At 37.4% G+C, this 19,736-nt stretch overlaps 1 protein-coding gene across 1 annotated transcript in view; it reads right to left on the minus strand.

Moving 5' to 3' along the window:
* Nucleotides 1-58: 58 nt before the first annotated feature.
* The window catches only part of Ppp1r1c (protein phosphatase 1, regulatory (inhibitor) subunit 1C), a 121,328-nt gene continuing 101,650 nt past the window's right edge, over nt 59-19,736 (minus strand). The window contains exon 5 of the mRNA XM_013515176.1: nt 59-801. Coding sequence (XP_013370630.1) covers nt 713-801 — 89 coding nt within the window. The 3' untranslated portion in view covers nt 59-712. The remainder of the gene's footprint in view (nt 802-19,736) is intronic.

Here is a 19,736-nt window from a genome sequence, read left to right on the forward strand (position 1 = left end):
TGGTTTTGGTTTTTCTCCGGTACCGGGAACCGAACTCACGACCTTGCGCTTGCCAGGCAGGCGCTTTGCCGCTGAGCTAAATCCCCAGCCCCTATTTGCACAACTTAAAAAGTGAGAATTCTATGGTTCTTTAGGTAACCACCAACGTGCAGTTGGCTGGGTAGAATGGTTAGTATCTGTTGTTACAGGGATTCCAATCATCAACATCTGACATGTTTTCTCCATCTTTTTGAAATAAGCTCTGTGTTCTGTTCTCTATTCAGAAACATGATAGTCTTAAAACTTTCATTGGAAATTCCTCTTTTGATTAAGCCTTCCATACACACTTGTGCCTAAGTATATTAAATATTTATGTTTTCCTATTAAAGTGATGCTATTTACACTTGACTCTAGAATGTAGGCCCTATCAGTAGGATATAAGGGACAAAGCTCTGGCAGTATTAAAGTTAGACACTCATGTTTGCAAAGTTCAAAGGAAAATCACTATAAAATAAACACTCCTTGCTTAATTAGAAGTTGGTGTGGAACACATGGTACTGAGTTCTAGAGTTTGGTGGAGGAGGGCTCCAGGAGCTGTGTTACTGCTGCGAGCATGTGGAGTGCAGAGATGAGCGAGAATGCGTCTGATACTCAAGGCATGGGGTTCCTGGGATATTCAGAAAAATTAGCAGTTCAGTTATCCCCAGGAGGCCTTCCCAATGCAGACAGGCAATTAATGGTCCCATGGCTCCTCTCTTTCATTTACAGCTTCCTCTTCTTCAGGGAATGCTGGTTCGTTCTGGCCCTTCAGATGTTTAACCCCTGAAATTATAAAAAAAAAAAAAATGCAAAATTCAAGTGAGATTTCTTTCTAACAGATTCACTGCTCTGCTGGAAGGGATAAATGAGTGGAAAGTTTTCCATGGTGTATATGTACTTTTCTCCAAGAATCACAACAGTGTAATCCTACACCAACTTTTAATTCACTGAGCAACAGAAACACACCTAGCCAAATTTTCATTAGAGACAAGCTACTTTTATGAGAAAATCTCCTCTATGAAGAATTGCACCACACCCTATTAAAGCACTATTAGCGAAAATCTGCTCACAAGCTCTTATTACAGTTCTGATGTACTAAGTAGTTCAAATATTGCTTTTGGCACCCTTCAACTTGACTACAATGAGGACCATTGAAACCCCTAAGAACAAGAGAGAGAGAGAAAGACAGAGAGAGAAAAAGAGAGAGAAAATGTGTGTGTGTGTGCCATTTCTGTAATTTGTAAACAAAACAATCACAATATTGTTCTTCTTTTGAAATTTGAATCTACCCACTGAACTATTGAGCTCCTCTGTTCAAAATCCTCCAGCAAATGGAACTATAAAGTGGAGAAAACACTGGTGTCCCTTTGCCTGCCATACCCACTCAGATAAGTTGATTTCTCCTCACATTTTGGGCCTCATTTCTCATCAGCTCTTTTTCCTGCCTCTTATATTAATGTTTGCCTTAACATAATTGTAACCTACTCTTTCCCATTCCTTGTATTTCTGTTCTTACTTTCGCTTTCTTCCTCCCCGCACATCTAGGTATCTCCTTGCCTCCTCCGAAGACTAACTCAGTTCCCTTTGGAGACTTAGGTACCTCTTCCTGTATTCCCCCACTGCACTTGGAGCACTTCTTCTATCAACTGCCTCTTAGTGAATATAATGTGTTTATTTATATCTCTCTCATTAGAGCAAACTTCTTGAGATCAGAGAATATTTTTCCCTTCCTATGAACAATATTCATTTGATTATACACACAAGAATGCTGAAATTTAAGTATTAAATCTTCTGAGGATTATCAGATAATTTCTTTCTTTTCACCCCTTCTGCTATTCCCAACCACATGTATGCTCTGGGTTTCAGTTGCCCTTAAACTCTCATTCAGAGATGGAGGGGAAGAAAACATTGGTCTGGGAGTGTTGATGACATTCCTGGAGGTGCTTTTGCAGCCAAATGCTAATGAACATGAGGAAAACGCTTCACCCCGGTGGGGCTGTGGCTTGGCCCTGTGCAGAAGCCTCCTGGGCAAGCTTAGACACAGCCAGGGCTGTGGGCAGCAGGAAGCAAAGGAACCCTGGGAAATACAATGGAGGTACTTTTCTCCATTGCAGAACACACAAGGAAAGGGATCGTGCATTAAACCAGGATGTGTGGTGTGCCTATGTGAAGGAATAAAATAGAGGCTGAATAGAAGGAAAAGAAAGAAATGCTGCCCACAAGCAGAACAGAATGTTTATACGCACTTCCTGTTTTGTAGGTCAGGCGGTTCAATCTGGACTGGATTAATGTAGGAAACAACTGAGTGAACTATTATAAATAGTGAATCAGTTCACAGAAGCTTATACTTGACAAATCACAAGTCAATATTTTTGCTCCAATTACTCTGAAGCCCAAGATGGCAGCCTCAGTATATTTGTAGATGACACAAAATTTAGGGAGGGAAGTGACACGATGAATGGCAAAACTTGCATTACAAAGGCTTTCCAAGATCTGGAATGATGGCCTAAGGAATGAAGGTAGAGATCAACAGGCATTTTTGTTTAAGAAAGGTTATTTTAGCTCTAAAATAAACAGAGATGAGCTCCTACCATCTGGTCTAGTGAAGCTCTGTATTATCTCTAATGTTTTATCGAAGAATTATTTTCTTATTCTCTTTAATGGTTTGAGCAAGCTTTCATTCTTACATCTGGTAATCTGAGCAATGTAGTTGAGGACAGTGATATGTAATGTAACAACCACTGTCAATTCATATTATTTTGTCTTGAGACCCTGTACCACTTTGAATGTTCTTGCCTTAATTTGTTTATGTTTGTGATACTGGTATGCTGCTACTATTCTATTTTTTTTTTTTTTGTTTCTTATTTACTACTCTCTTTAAAATTAAAAAAAAGTGTTTTTTCTTTAGGGTGCAAACAACAATGTATTTTTCTTTAGGGTTGAGAAGTTTTAATAGTAATGTTTAATTTTCAAAAAATAAAAGTAAAAAACAAAATAAAATAAACAGAGAATGAGGGCAAACTTGATTGATCACTGTTAGAGATTTTAGGTGACCAGAGTTTTAATATGACTTCAGAAGCTATTGCTCTTTAGGGACAGAGCTGTTGACACCATTGGTGGCATTCCTAACGGCAAAATTGCATTGAAAATGCAAACTCCTCTCAGCCATGTGATGGTTAGACCTTTGCCATGATTTCCGCCTCATTCTTTCACCTGGTTTGAAAGGGTCCTTGAAGAGGGTAATCTAGGTTGATTAAAACTAGTTGTATGTGAAATCATTTTACCAGAAAAATTTCAGATAATCCTGGGATATTTAGCATAAAGACTTAAGAGCAGACAATAGAAGCTGCCTTTGAAATTCTAAATCACTGTAAAAAAAATTAAGTTGTGTAGATCTTGAAAGTAAAAATGGGGTCAAGGTTGACATTTATGGCTTGGGAGAGATATTATACCGCATTATAAAGAAGATAGTTCCTATATCCAGCCTCCCCTCCCCCTATAGTCTGGCAATACCAGCAATTGGAATTAAGAGCCTCCCATATGCTAGGCATGCGCTCTATCATTAAACTCCATCGGCAGTCTTAGTTTCTAAATTCTCTGTTTGCCCAGCAGAATGAACATGTGAGTGAGCTCTTCATCATGGCACATATTCAAGTCCAAGCTAAATTTTCATCCCTGAGGCAGGTCATAGATACACTGATAACCTCACTGTCCCTGAGATAGATGCTACCAATCTACAAAGAAAATATTTTTTATTACAGGAAACAACACTTTACTAAAAAAAAGACTTTACCGTCATATGATATAATTGCCCACTTCGCAGTTTAAAACTAATTCAGAGTAGTTGATGTAAATAGATTTTTTCTCAACCACATATTTTGGACCTTCAAGATCATTCTCAAGTGTCCTCTAGGGAATCTGTGGGTGGATTTTAGAGAGTGTCTGGCCCTCTCAGAATTCTATTTATAGTTGTATGTGTGCTTTTCTTGGGGGAAGAAGGTCTACAGTTTTTAGCAGAAATAAGGTCTGACCTCCAAATATTCATGCATATGAATATTGGTCTACTCTCTCACTTAAAAACAAAGGGATAGTTCAGATGGCAAAGTGACTTGCTTAAATTCATAGTCTTTGGCTGAGCTGGGACATAAATGTTGTTCCTTAACCTCCACTGGGGACTCTCTGTAACTGGGTCACTGGGGCTTCATCTTCTACAGTCCTTCATCTCTGCCAAAATTAGAACTTAAAGAAAAAGAGGGTGGCTCGGAATCATGGGATCCTTTTTATTAAAAAAAAAGAACTTCACATAGTGGATTTCAGTGTAACTTCTCAGTCTTCCTGTTATTGTTTTTAATAGAATTTGCTGTCAGGAAAATGCAGAATTTAAGTTTACCCAGAAACAAAATGATAAAAATAAATTTACTCAGGAACATTCCCTTAGTAGAAACAAATTACAAATAATTCTTAGGTCATTTGAAAGGAGTCCCCCTGTCTTTCTGCTGTGCCCAAGCTTGGAACTGGATTCTAGGAAACACACAGTAATACCGTCTGGTCTGTGGAGACATGGCAGTAATCATCCAGCACTGTGAGTTCAAGCTAATAAGGCTCCTTTCATGTGCAGGCAAGAGACACAAGTACAAGTCAGATGGGGATGTAGGCCAAGGGGTGATGGTGTGCGTGGCAGTGAGTTTAACTCAACAAAGACCTGCTAGAGCCCAGGAGAACAAATAGTGCATCAGGAAAGTTCTAATAAGAGAAGACCTCCAACTTGGATGACAGGAATTTGAACAGGAATTTACTGGACAATAGGCTGATTAAAGGAGAGAACAAGCTGGATGCCTATGAGATACTATTTACAAAATATACTGAGCAGGTATTAGTTTTCTGAAAACCCCTGATGTTCAAAGATCTGATTTCAGTGGACTTAGAAAGATGACTTTCTAATGGTTCATCAAATACTGACCCCAAAGTTTTTTTCGAAGTTTATGCTAGAGATAGTCAAATAATTTAAGCTATAATGTTGTAGAAAAAGGCTACCTCAGTAAAGGCTCATCATCTCTTAGACTGACACTATGTTTACATTTCCTAAAATATTTTCACATTTTAAAATTTTGTTTAATTCTTTTGTCACTTGCTTGTGATGAACAATTATACATTAATACACCGAGGATCACAGACAAGTGTCATATTGTCCAAAGTTGAAATCATATCATGTCTTAGACTCACCATGAATCTATCCTTTCCTACTTTGAAGGAAACTATATATAGATAGCACAGTTAATTTCTTTTCTAAATGGTAGCAAATCAACTAATATAAACTGCACATCAACAGGGAATCATTTCACTTAGGTCTGCATTAATTAAGGAAGCATTTCTTTGCAGATGCATAAACAAGTAACATCCCTCTCTTTTTAATCATACATAGGAACTGGAACATGTTTATGTACTATTGATAGGCATTCCTAAGTATTATATATTTTATGTATATTTTACCTATAATACAATTTATCAAAGCTGTTCCCCAAGTGTAAAGTGAAGCTGAAAAATTTAGAAGTAAATACTGAGAAGATAGGAGAGAAGCTACAGTTACAAACTATTATTAGAAGCGTCCATCCACATCCTACCTTTGGAAGATAAGCTGATGTCACTTATCACAATAGGCAGAGCCCACATCTTAATCAGTAAGTCTGAGGTTGTGGTCCAGCCTAGCATGAAAATCACTTGGATAAGTTAAGTGTCCTTTTTGCCCTCTGCAGTCAAGTATCCATCTAACACCCGCCTTTTCAGCTAAGCTAAAGCATTCCCCATGAATTTAGAAGTGGAGTTAAGTCTTTAAGCCTATACATAATGGAGCTAAACATTGGCAGGCAATTTCACTTTAGAAAGAAGTCAGAATGACTCCCTAACCTGCAAGGATTGACTGCAATTGATTGAGCACAATAGCATATCTAAAATAAAAAATGCATTGATCAGCAGGAGTCAGTGGTTAGCCTTGAGAGCACTATAAATAAAATAGCAAGAGGAGAGTTGCAATCACAGCCACAGAAGCAAATGCCTGTGGTTTCTAAGGGTCCTTAGGAAAGGACATTCAGTGCTGTCTATGTAAGGCACTGTCCTCTGTGCAGAATACTTCCCCAGTGAAGCAATGGTCCACAGGGAAAAGTAGTGGGCAGGGTACCTCCCCACTGAAGCAGCAGATACCATGGATCCACAGGGAAGGGTACTTGGCTGGGGACTTCCTCATGAATGCAAAGGTAATCACACCCTGATGTCAGGATAGAAGTCAGTTACATAACCAAGTCACCCACCACTTATCCCAAGCTTGCTCAAAATCCTCTGACAACAGCAGAACTTGCTCACAGGAAGAAAAAACACTGACCTGGCTAAAGCTGTGAAGTGGAGAATTGACAGTAATCTTTCTTTATGTATTAACACATATTTACTACACAACTGAATAACAGTTCCATATGTGCATGTATTACACATGATCCTATCGACCTTCCCTTCTTTGCTCTCTCACTCTCCTCCTTCCACCTACCCTCTTTCCCAATCCTTCCTCACTTTCCAATAGTCTTTCTTCTATATTCACATCTTTTCCCCTACTTTTCCACATGTGAGAGAAAATGTGTGATGCTTGTTATCCTCAGTCTGGTTTACTTCACTTAAGTTGACTTCCTCTACTTCCACCCATTGTCCTGCATATGACATACTTTCATTCTTCTTTAGAACTGGATAATACCCCGTTATGTATACCATGATTCTTACTTTGAATTAATAAATTTGTATTCTAGTTTTATATATCAGTTTTGTCTATTTTTTATTGACCACAAATATCCCAAATTCAACTCTGGGTCAGCACCAAAGAAAGGAATTCTGGGAGGCCGTCCAATCAGAGGCTGATTCTGCCTGGGAATCTCCTAATTCCTGCTAACGTGCAGGGGGCTAGGTAGAGGAAACTAACAAAACCTGACTTCAATGCTTAGTGTAAATCTATAGGAATCAAGTAATTGTGGAACTGGTGAAAAAAAAGGATAAACACAACAGTGGAACAGTTAAAAATTGATACAAATGTAGTCAAATAATCTTTGACAGTGGAGGAAAAAAAAAACCAAATGGAGCAAAGTTGCCCTTTCCAACAACTTATGGTAGATTTTCCAATGCAGAAAAGCAAAAAATGTATAGATTTAGATCTTTTATCCTCTACAGGAAATAACTCAAAATGGACCACAAACGTAAACATAAAATGCAAAATTTTTAAATCTCCTAGAAAATAACATAGAACTATTAGATGACCTTTGGTTTAACAATCATCATTTAGGTGTGACACTAAAGGCGTGCTCCATGAAATGAAAAGCTGATTGGCTTGTCTTTTTATAATTGAAAAGCTTATGCTATAGAAAAAACATGCCAAGAAAAAGAAGAAAAGTTGCACAGTGGAAGACATATATAGAAAAGACACATGTGATAGAGCACTATTCTCCACACTATGCAAAGTACTCTTAAACCTTAACCATAAGGAATAGAACAACTCAAATGAAAAGTGGAAAAAATAAATGAATAGACTTCTCATCCAAGAAAAGCTCTATCAATAACAAGTTCCCTGTGTTAGTCACCTTCCTGGTCACTGAGACATTTACTGGACACCCACAACTTAAAGGGAGAGAGATTAATTTTGGCTCATATTTCAGAAGTTTCAGTCCATGGGTATCGGGCTCAGACAGAAACATGTGATGGAAGGGCTGGGAGGAGGAGAGCTGCTCACATCATGGGATCCAGGAAGCAGAGAGGAGGGAGGAGCAGGGAGGGAGATGCACCCTTCCAGGGCCCCCATATCCTAACACTGCATTTAGCTGTGTGCCACCATGACTGAGTCACCTTTCAAAAACCCTGCCTGTAAGTGTGAGAGGCTTTGGGAGGGGGCATCCTGATAGAAACTGTGACATAAGACATCAGGTGCTTTTAGAAAACTTGAAACTCAAGCAGTTACATACAACTCCATATCTAAAAGAATGACTAAAGTCCAAAACACTGACCACAATAAATGTTCTTGAAAACATTAAGCAAAAAATATTCTCATTCACTGTTGCCAAAATGAAAAGTGAAAGAGTCATTTTAGAAGATGATTTGGCAATTTCTTAACAAAACCAAACATATCCTTACAATGTGTTCCAGAAATCACTCCATGCCGTGTACCCAAATGAATAAAACTTTATGTCCACACAAGAAACTGCCAAAGTGTAGAAGCAATCAAGAGATAATTCCATAGGTGACTAGATAAATACACTATGGTAAATCTAGACAATAGCGTGTTATTCAGTGCTGTAAAGAAATAAGCAGCAGTCATGAAAAGACATGAAGAAAACATAAACGCACATTACTAAATGACAGGAGCCAATATGAAAAAGCAACCTACTACATGGTCCTAATGGCAGGAAATTCTGGAGAAGGAAACTCTATGGAGACAGATCAGTGGTGTGCAGAGGTTGGGGAGGATGGAGGGATGAGTAGTCAGAACATAGAAAATTTGTACGACAATAAAACTATTCTGTAGGATACTACAATGGTGGATACACATGACATACATTACTCTACACTTACAGCCTGTACAGCACAAAGAGTGACCCATAACTCAAACTATGAACTTTCAGGGACAATGATACAGTGGCACAGTTTCATCAGTTTTAACAGATGTACCACTGTGGTGCAGGATATGGACAGTGGAGAGGGTTGTGCACAAAAGGTGTGTGGGAAACCTTTGTATTTTCTGCTCAGCTTTTCCCCAAAACTAGTTCATTAATATTTTTACAAAATCATTCTAGCTTGCTTTAAGATGGATTTTATTAATTAAAAATTACTCTATAATATTGAGGTTAATTCGTGGTGAGACAAAGGATAGGCGTGAACTACTAAGAAGCTCTTGTACCAAGGGAGTAGGTGCTGTTCAATAGATATAGAGTTTCCATTTTGTATGATAGAAAAAATTTTGGAGATCATTTGCACAATAAAGTGAATACACTTAACACTACCGTCCTAGCGAACTATACACTTAGGAATGGTTGAAATGGCAAGTTTCATGTTTGTCTTTTTATACCACAATAAGAACATATCAATAAGAATAATGGAGGTTCTTGTACTATTCTGAGACATGACAGGGGTTCACATCAGTAGAGAAGATATTGAGAAATGCTCATATACAGCCAATATTTGGACAACAGAGCCAATAGTATTATGGGAAAATTGGATATGGGTATGAGAGTGAGACAAGTATAGTACCAAAGTTTTGGCCAGGGTAACTGAAAGGATGAAGTGATCCTGTAACAGGATAGAAAAGACTGCTGAAGAAGGCTCTGGATAGAATATCTGGGATTCAGTTTGGAAATGTTAAGTTTGAGATTTCCAGTAGGTACTCCAATGGACATAGGGACATACGTGTTTAGAATTCAAGAGAGCATTCTGAAGAGAATTCAAGAGAGTGTAAATGCAAAAGTATTGTGTATTTAATGTCATTACATTGTTGGAAGTCCCCAAGAGAGTGAGTATAGATGAGAAAATGATCCTGACCTAAGCCCTTCAATTCCCTGTTGAGGGGAGGGAGAGCAGGATGACACCAAAGAGGAGACTGTCCAGGAGTGAAGTAGGAAAAATACCCAGAGTGTAGAAGCATGCAGATGAAGTGGGCAAAGAGTATGATTATCAATCACCTGAACTTACCAGGTCAAAGGCTGCTTAGAGTTGAAATAAATTGATGACTGAGAATTGACTCTTGGATTTAGCATCACTGGAGTCTTTAACAACCTAAACAAGAGTATTGTTGATGGGGTAATGTGAGAGGTTAAGAAATAATGAGAAGATATGAAGAATATATACAACCTTTTTGAGTTTTGCTGAAAGAGAAAAAGTATATAAATATCTATAAGCTGCCAGAGAGAGTAGGGGCAGGTGAAACTTTTTGCTTCTTATTGAACTTACTTGAAATAGAATAACTGCACATAGCCAGGCATGGTGACACACACCTGTAATTCCAGTACTCAGTAAGCTGAGGCAGGAGGATTACCATGAGTGAATTCAAGATCAGCCTGAACTATATAGCAAGACTTGTTTCAAAAAATAATAAATAAATAAATAAATAAAGGCAACAATGGACAAGCATTTTATCACTTTTGACAGATGCTTTCTCTTGAGATATCATTATCATTATAAAGATAACAAGCATTTCCAGAAGAAGAGGAATTTTTAGCCTGAAAAAAAAAAAGAGTACATTTGAATAGCGAGTATATATGATCAGGAGAAGGGTGCAGAGGATCTTCCAGAAAACAGGAGAATTTCTAGGAAGTATTTCTTTATATGAGTGGGGATGGGTAGATTGCACAGTGGGAGGGGGTGATTTAGCAAGAAGTACACCAAGTTCCCCTGTAATAACAAGAAGAGAGGTTGATAGTAAAGGTGCTGTTGGGTGGGACAAAGTAGTGGTTGTAGTCTGAGAAACTTCTGATGTCTTCAGTCCTCTTCACATTGGAGTCAGGGTCATTAGGTAAGAGTGGAGATGCTGTGATGTAGTCATATAAAAGAAAGGAAGAATAATGAATTAAAGAAATGCGGTGTGCTTTCCAGGAATCAGTGAGTATCCACTGGTCTTATAGAAAGGCCTTACAGAAAAGTCTTACAGAGTGAGGTCTTATAGAAACAAATTTAAATAAGAGCAGTCACTGAGGCTCTGTGAAGTCATGCTAGAGCGGGTGTCAGATAGGCTAATGTGAGATCTCACCACGTAAAACCTTGGAAACTTGTTTTTCATTTCAACTCTGCAGTATTTTATATTTTAAAGTGAATTTATATACATCTTTCTACAAAATGAAGACAGAGCAAACACCATCTACAAGCCAACATCTGAACTTACCAGAAGTTAGATGAAAGACATGGGAAAAGAGGCTCTTTCAGCCTGCCCAGAAAAACAAAACAAAACAAAAATGTCAGAGGACAATTTCACCTCAGACCTGGGATGCCGGAAACTGAGATAATAAATGTGACTTGTTTCAGCCACTCTTTGGGGTACTTTTTATGGCAGCTGTGATAGTTAATCGTGGTGGAGTCAATCTGAATAAGAAATGTCTAGCCAATTAGTGCAGCACAGTTCTGGATGTGTTTTGATGATTGATTTACTGAAAAGGGAAGACCCACCCTTGGTGTGGGTGGCAGCAACCAATAAGCTTGCAGCTTCAATGTAATAAAAAGGGAAAGAAGGAAGTCTCACTTCTGCTTCTTTGAAGGAGCTCTAGTCTTTGGTTATCTTTGGCTATCTATCTCCACCTGTCAGCCTTTCACCCTTCCAATGCAGACCCTTTGTCTTCCTGATAGAGACTCATGCAGGACTCTGTGGTGAGCTCCTGGCCTTCCACCTTTGATTGGATGCTCTGTCTCTCCAGGGGGTAAATGGGCCTTTTGCATTCTTCAACACCTTTTCTGAAGGTAGCTGTGGAGGACCACCTAGGCGACTCTCCTTGAAAGAGGAGCAATTGGCTCTATTTTGGCTGAGCCTGACCCTATTTCCATGTACTGATGTGTACAGAGCTGGCTGGGATTTTTCCTTATCCCTTCAATTGGCTTTAGGCAACGCGTATCAGTCTGGCCCAGGTGCTAATGGTAGTCTTTGAAGATGGCAGGAGTGTTTCCACAGACCACCCCCACCCCTTTTCTTCCTCGAATGAGCCGGGATGATGCGGGATGTGTGAGCCAATGCTCCACACTGTTGGCTGGGATGGAGCCTTGGGAATAAAGGCTATGATTTCCTGGGACTTCAAAGATTACACAGCAGAGCTGAAGCACCAACCCCAGAACATTAGATACTATCTCAGTTGTGTTATGCAGATTACTCTTTCTGCATATCCTTCTTTCTGTATACGGCAGGGGTGATTTCAGGCCTCCTAGCTAATCCAGCTCGTGTCACTCATGTATTTCCCACCACTCTCACAGCCACTCATCCTCAAGCCACTCCCTTCTTTGTGAATGAAGAAAACCTGGGTTCAGCCCTGGGTCAAGGCCTTTGTTCAGGAAGCCATCATCATAGCTGGACTTCGGACCCCTTGGCTCCCCATAACTACAAATATGTCTTAGTGCCTTTATTCTCACCATGGGTTGCACTGGAAGTGATAGATTGGAATGAACTCACTAGAATTCCAATAACTTTTCATGGGATTATAATTATAAACTTCATGGACCATGAGGAGGACTGGGAAAGGCTCTTTATAGGTAGCCTTTGTAGTCTGCCTTGTAAACCCTTTATATTCATATGTACAGTAAAACCCTAATCCTAACCCTAAACATTTTTATGGCATTCAAATGACACAAACAGTTTTACACACACACATAAACACACACATCAGTGTGTTTAGTAATACTAAAGATTTTCTCCCTATTAGTAAAGTAATACTAATAGTAATAGTAATAGTAATAATAGTTAACACTTACATGGTATTTACTGTGTTCCAGGTACTATTCTAAATACTTTGCCTGTACTAATTGAATTAACACTCATAACAATACCTTAAGGTGGTTATTAATCCATCTTTACCCCAAGTTTAACATACAGTAAACTTTATATTGTAACTTGTTCTGTGAGCGTTCCGCAAGACAAACAAACCTTTCTGCTAACTTTTAACTTGATAAACAAATGTCTTGCAATGCAATAGTACATGACAGAAAACATCACATGAGCACAGACGAGTCTGTGGTTCTTCCCTCTCTCCCTTGCTGGGGGATTATGGATGGTTGTCTTCGTACAGCAGTCACGTCACAGCAGGTGCCATGAACTTATGGAAGAGATGTCATCTACAGAGGAGGAGGAGGAAAAGGCAGAGGAATTCCTCACTCCCAATGAGATGACGGAGACATGAAAAATGTGGGAAAAAAATGTAAAATTTTGTAGAAAACACCACCCAACTAAGGCTGTCACAGTGCAAATAGTAAATCTGTTCGGCAACAATGCAACATCACATTTCCACAAAATTCTCAAAAAGAGGCCAAAGTGTCATTGGTTAGGCTCCTTGTTAATGTTGCACAAAAAGAAAGATTCCATTGGGCTAAGAGATAGCAATGATTCCATGAACGATGGTGAGTCATCCTACACAATAACCCTCCTCTCTTACCGCCCTCACACCAGCCACAAAAGTTATCAAAGGTAAGCGCACTTTAATTTGGTTATTATTTTTCATATTTAGTATTTCCTTTAACATTTTATATTATATTACACTATTGTAATTATATTTAAGTTAGTATTTCTGAGTGGTGGAAAGAATCATCAGAGTTTCTATTATTTTTCACGTGGAAATTCACTTTCATGTAAAAGTGTTTTGATTACAAGATGTTTCTGTAACAAATTATGCTGAAAACTAAAGTTTTACTGTATATATAATATTTTATTAGATGACATGTATCACTCATGTTTCATATATGTGACATATGTCTGTTATAGTATGTATGCCTGTCATATGCATGCATATGTATGCACATCATGTATGTTACTTATATGGTCTGTATGTCAGTTCCATACAAAATATGAAGTAAATCCTTGAGGGCCGTATATAATTCCTTTCATAGCAAAATTTGTTATAGTGCGTGAAACAGACTTTCACATTAAAACCTCTCTTTAATCCACTCCCACCAGATTTATATGTTCATCACTCCATTAAAATAGTTCTTGAGTTTCCCAGCAAGCCTAATCTGAGAAATGATAGCAGCTAGTTTCACAACAGTTTCATACAGAATCTTGCCAGCTTCAACACTGCTGAATATTTTTCTTGAGACTCTAATTAGAGTTGAAGATGTTAAGTAGTTTTGTTTTCCCACCTGCCACATTGACTACTTTCTCAGTCTTCTCAGTTTGATAATCCTTACTCATTCTTACCCTCACATGCCAACCAGAACCAGGTTTTGAGTACAAAAGGTGTTATTTATTTACACTCACTCCCTAGCTAATCTTACCCAGAATCACTGCCTGAAATATAATCTACAAATTATTTCCAGCTTTATTGAAGTATGATTAGTGAATAAAAATCACACTGGTTTAAGGTATACAATGTGATGATCTTATATGTATCCACTCAATATATGTACAGGTGGAAAAGAGAGGTCCAGAGGTCTGGTTGACAGCCTTGGCGGCAAGGCGAGTCTGAGCAAACTGACTCCTCGGCAAACCGAGTAAACGCCCCGCCTAGGCTGTCCGGCTCTGACCTCTTGCTTCCACACAGCCCCCAGCCAAAAGTACCACCTCCAAACTACGCCCCTGACCCGCCTCCATTGCCACGCCTCTAGCCTACTCTATAAATGCCTGATACTTCCACAATAAAGGGATCTGCACCATCAGCCTGGTCTCTGGTGTCCTCTTTCTTCATCGTCGCCGCTTACCACGGGCCCAGGTCCCTAGACCCAAGGAGGTTCAACCTCATGTACATATATGCTCAGTGTTTACCACTATCAAATTAGTCAACAACTCATAGTTTCTTTCGTCCATGTCTTAGAGTTTTCGATGTACAGATTTTATATCTCTTTGGCAAATTTATTCCTAAGTATTGTATTCTCTTTTATGATATTATAAATGGAATTACTGTATTTTCTTAATTTGTGTTTCAGATAATGTGCAATTAGTATATACAGACCCAAGGTTATTTTTGTATGCTGTTTTTGTATCCTGCATATTTATTGAGTTTATTAGTTTTTACATTGTTTTAGAGTCTTTGGGAATTTTTATAAATAAGGGTTATCATCTGCAAAAGGAGACCATTTAGCTTCTCTATTTCTAATATGGAGTGACTTTTACTTTCTTACCTAATTGCTCTGGCTAGGACTTCCACTGCTCTGTTGTCTTAAAAGTGGTAATAGGGGTCTTTCTTCATTCCTGTTCTTAGAGGAGAAGCTTCCAGCCTTTCATCAATAAGTGTGATGTTAGTTATAGGCTTGTCTTACAGGATGCTTTTTGTTGAAGCAAATTCCTTCATATTTTAATTTGTTGAAAGTTTTAAAATCATAAGGCCAGGGATATGGCTCAGCTGCACAGCACCTGCCTTGCAAATATGCGGTTGTGAATTCAATTCCAGGTACCCCCCCTAAAAAATTATAAAAAGATGTTGAATTGAGTCAAATGCTTTTCTGCATGTTTCTAGGAGACCATATTGTTTTTATCCTTTATTATGCTACTGTGGTATATCACATTTATTAATTTGCATATGTCAAACCATCCTTGCTTGATCTTTTTAAAGTGTGGGTGAATTTGATTTGCTATTGTTTCCTAGAGAACTTTCACATCAAGAATATTGACCTGTAATTTTCTTTTGTTTGTAATACACTTATCTGACTTTGGTTTGATGTTAATGTTGTCCTCTTGAATTGAGATCAGAAGTATTCTCTCCTTTTTGAGTTTTTGAAAGCTTGAGAAGGATTGGTAAGTAGTTGTTTAAATGTTCACTAGAATTCATTAGTGAAACCATGACATATTGAACTGCTTTGTGATGGTGACATTTTACTACTGACTTCATCTCTTGTTGCTGCTCTGTTATGTTTTCCATTTCTTCACAATTTACTCTTGTTAGGTTATGATTTTAGAACCTTTTCCATTTCTTCTAGATGACCTATTTGGTTGACATATAGTTGCTTATAGTAGTTTCTTTAATATCCTTTGTATTTCTGGGGTATCAGTTGTAATGTTTCTTACATTTAAGTCTGATTTATGGAAATTATCATTTTTGTAGGTTTATCATTTTTATATCTTTTTAAAAATCTACTTACAGTTCTCTTGATCTTGACTCTTATTGTTGAGTTTGAGTTTTTGAAAGTTTGAGAAGGATTGCTAAATAGTTGTTTGAATATTCACTAGAACATTTGTAGTGTTGTAGTGTAGTGTATTTTATTAGTGTTGTTGTGGTGCATTTTATTCATTTCTGCTTTACCTTTATTATTTTCTTTCTTCTACTAATGTTAGGGTTAGTTTGCTCCTATTTTTCTAGCAACTTGATTTGTACAGCTAGGCTGTTCCCTTAAAATTTTTTTATTCATAATGTACACTTTCATTATAATAAGCTTCCCCTTAAAAAACTGCTTCTGTGCACCCTATAAGTTTGACGTGTTGCATGTCCATTTTTGTCTCATGATACTGTTTGAACTCTTTTTTGGTTTCTTACTAAATCCACTGGTTGTTCATAAATGCAGTTTAATTTCCACATATTTGTGGATTTTCCAAAATTTCCCATTACTGATTTCTAACTACATACCATTGTGGTTAGAAAAGACAGTTGATATTATGTCAATCTTCTTAAATCTGAAACAGCTCATTTTGTGGACCAACACATGTTTTCTCCTGGAGAATGTTCTGTGTGCATTTGAGAAGACTGTGTATTCTGAAACTGTTGGATGGAACATTCTACATAGGTCTTTTAGATCAATTAGGTCTACAGTACTATTCAAGTTCACTGCTTCTTTATTGATTTTCTATCTGGATTATCTATCTGTGCTTTAAAATGGAGCAGAATCTTCCATACTATTATTATTCCACTGTCTACATAGGCTTCAGTTCGGTTAATATTTGCTGTAAGTATTTAAGAGCTCTGATGGCAGCTGCATATGTATTTGCAATTATTGTGGCCTCCTGATGAATTGGCCTCTACCCCATAGTAATCTTTTTTCTCATCATTTTAACTGGAAGTCTATGTTAACAGAGTATAACCACTCCTGCTCTCTTTTTCTGCATATGCATGAAATATCTTTTATCAGATTTTTATGTTCAGCCCTTGTGTTTCCTTAAGGCTAAAGTGAATTTCATGTTTCCAATGGGTGGTTGGATCTTATTTTTACTTTTAATACATTCTGTCACTCTGTGTTGTTTTGATTGGAGAATATAATTCATTTCAATTTAAAGTAACATTGATAGGTATCTTAGTCACTTTTTTATTGCTGTGGCACAATGCCCGATACCCAAATCTTACAGGAAGAATACAATAAAGGTTCCAGTCAATATTCAGTTGGCTCCAAGGCACGATGGTATTGATCTGTCTCCCAATTTTCTTTCCTCCCTACCTTCCTTTGATTGACCACACTGAGCTTCCATGCAGACCTTGTCCAGCCTGAGAGCCTCCTTCCCGTATGCTCTCTCCATCAGATTTCTTTTTCTCTGAGGTACTGAGTGGTTTGTTCTTTCATCTCATTCTGGCAGTCGAGCCTCAGCTCAAATGTCACCAGAATGGCATTCCCTGACCATCAGAAATATCCTATGCTTTTTCCCCTTAAGCTCTGTCCTCTTGCAATGATTTATCTTAATTTATTTTTTCCTTCCTTTAGAGCGCTTGTAGCTCCCCGATATTATATTTATTTGTTAGAGACTATCTATCTCCCACCTTCAGTATGCTGGCTTCACGAAAACAGCCAATGTACTGTTTTATTCCCTGGCTGCCTGGCAGAGCCTGCAGGAGTGTCTGAATACTATTGATGCACAATGCATTTTAATTGAAAAAATGACTAATGGTAATTTAGGTTTGCCCAGTTAATTTGTCTGTGATAAATAGGCAAGCGTAGTGTCAGCTTGTTAATCTTAGTATCCTATAGTTTTTAAATTTACCATCCTAGACTCATTTAGTAATTGTAAGACTGAAATTTTAATTAACTAGTGAGAAGAAAACTTGCAATAAATCTTGAAGATGTAAATAAGAAATGATACTTTTCCTGATATGTAACGTTTTCCTGATCATCAAACACAGTTAGTCCCATTGGGTGCATGACTTTTATCATGTACCTGATGTAAATGGATTCAGTTGTTGGTCCCCTCAGCAATCCTGTAAGATAATTTTTTTATTAGTGTGAATCCTGAAGAATTATTCTCAACCTCTATTCCATTCTCTCCATATTCTGTTTCCCTCTATTTTCTCTGTGTAGGGTCTCAGCTAGGTTGCCCAGCTTGCTGACCACCAGGAAACTTGTGAATGAGTAGTTTGTTTTGCTTTTCATCCTCTTGACCTATGGACATGCAGTTTACATTCCGAGCCCTGGAGATATTTTGCTGTGACCTGGCTTTGCCATCAGATTTACCATTGTTCACTTAAGCTCCCTCGTTCACAGGCCATTTCACTCTCTGACCATCCCCTTAAATAATAGCAATTCATTTTATCACCATGGGGCTCACTGACCTACTTTCTTCTTTGATTTGCTGCCCTATGGCTGGTCTGTTTTACTTGTGAAATCACAGCCTCTTGTCTCTCAATACACAAATTGTTTACAAACTCCCCACAGATGAACAAATGTTATTTCTTCATTTCTTCTAATTTTTTAAATTTAGTAAATTAGATATTGTAGTTAGTGAATCAAACCGGAAATAATGGTGCTGTTCATTCTCAATGGTCTCATTTGGACCCTAAGCATGTGACTGATATTCTCATCCTCTGTGCTTTTTCTCAAAATAGTTTTTATTATTTGAGGAGGAAATGAAAGTATAAATATCCAAATAAAGGCAAGTAGATTAGATTCACACAAAATGAGCTGTTTCAGATTTTAAAAGATTAGATTAAATTAGGGGAATAAATTGAAATGATTGCAAAGCATTTGGGGTGTGATAAGCCATAAGCATATTTATGTCTTTCAAGAATACTTAATATAGGGGCTGGGGATTTAGCTCAGCTGCAAAGCTCCTGTCTGGCAAGCGCAAGGTCATGAGTTCGGTTCCTGGTAACAGAGAAAAACCAAAAAAAAAAAAAAAAAAAAGAGAATACTTAATGTAAAGGAATAATTTATTCCCCAAATTTTAGGGAGCAATGACTTTGCATACTTTACATAAAGAAAAAATAGAACTGAAATTTTTGTTTAAAATGATAATTTTCTGTTATTTCTACATACTGTATTGTATTCAACCTTAATAACTACAGAAAAAGGTATTTATTTACATGATTAATTTTGTTTGTTTAATGCAAATATTATTTACTTGAGAATTTTTTAAATAAAAAATGAGAACAATCCCCCAACCCTCAGATATTATAAATCAGTAACTTTAAAACCATGATTTTTGAATTTGTAAATACTTTTCTTTAAAGAGTTAAAGGAAAAATCAACCTCAATGTCAGCATACATGTACTGTATTGAATTTACAAAAACTTACTCTCATCTTTGTATTGAAAAACTTCTAGATACATTGATAATCTAATGTGCTTTTAAAATCCCATATCAAATTTCATTTTAACCCATAGTTCGAGAAAGAATCCTTCTAAAGTATGCTGTGATTTATCACACCCCAAATGATTTGCAATCATTTTAATTTATTCCCCCAATTTACTGTGCATCGAGTTTACTTGCCTTTCTGTGGATGTTTATTCCTTTATGTCCTCCAAATTAATAGAAAACTACTTTGATGACAAAATAATCACATATTTAGTATCAAAATGAGACCATTGAGAATGAATAGCAGTTATTTCTGGTTGGATCCACTAAATACAGTTTTCAATTTATCAACATAAGAAAACAGGAGATGCCAGAAAGGTCATTTGTCTGGAGCCTCCTATGTAAAAGTAGCTATGAGTTAGACTTTTGAGGTTATCTCAAAATGAGCTCAAATACACAACAGCAGACATATGTATTCACGATACATTATTTCAGAAATTTTCACCCATATATCCAAGTACTGCACCGTACTACCTAGACTCTACTTATAAAATATTGTTGTTTTTCTTAAGTGTCATAAGTATGAATAGTTCAAA

Source organism: Chinchilla lanigera, unplaced genomic scaffold (assembly GCF_000276665.1).
Source record: "Chinchilla lanigera isolate Chin_1 unplaced genomic scaffold, ChiLan1.0 scaffold00002, whole genome shotgun sequence".
Classification (NCBI taxonomy): domain Eukaryota; kingdom Metazoa; phylum Chordata; class Mammalia; order Rodentia; family Chinchillidae; genus Chinchilla; species Chinchilla lanigera.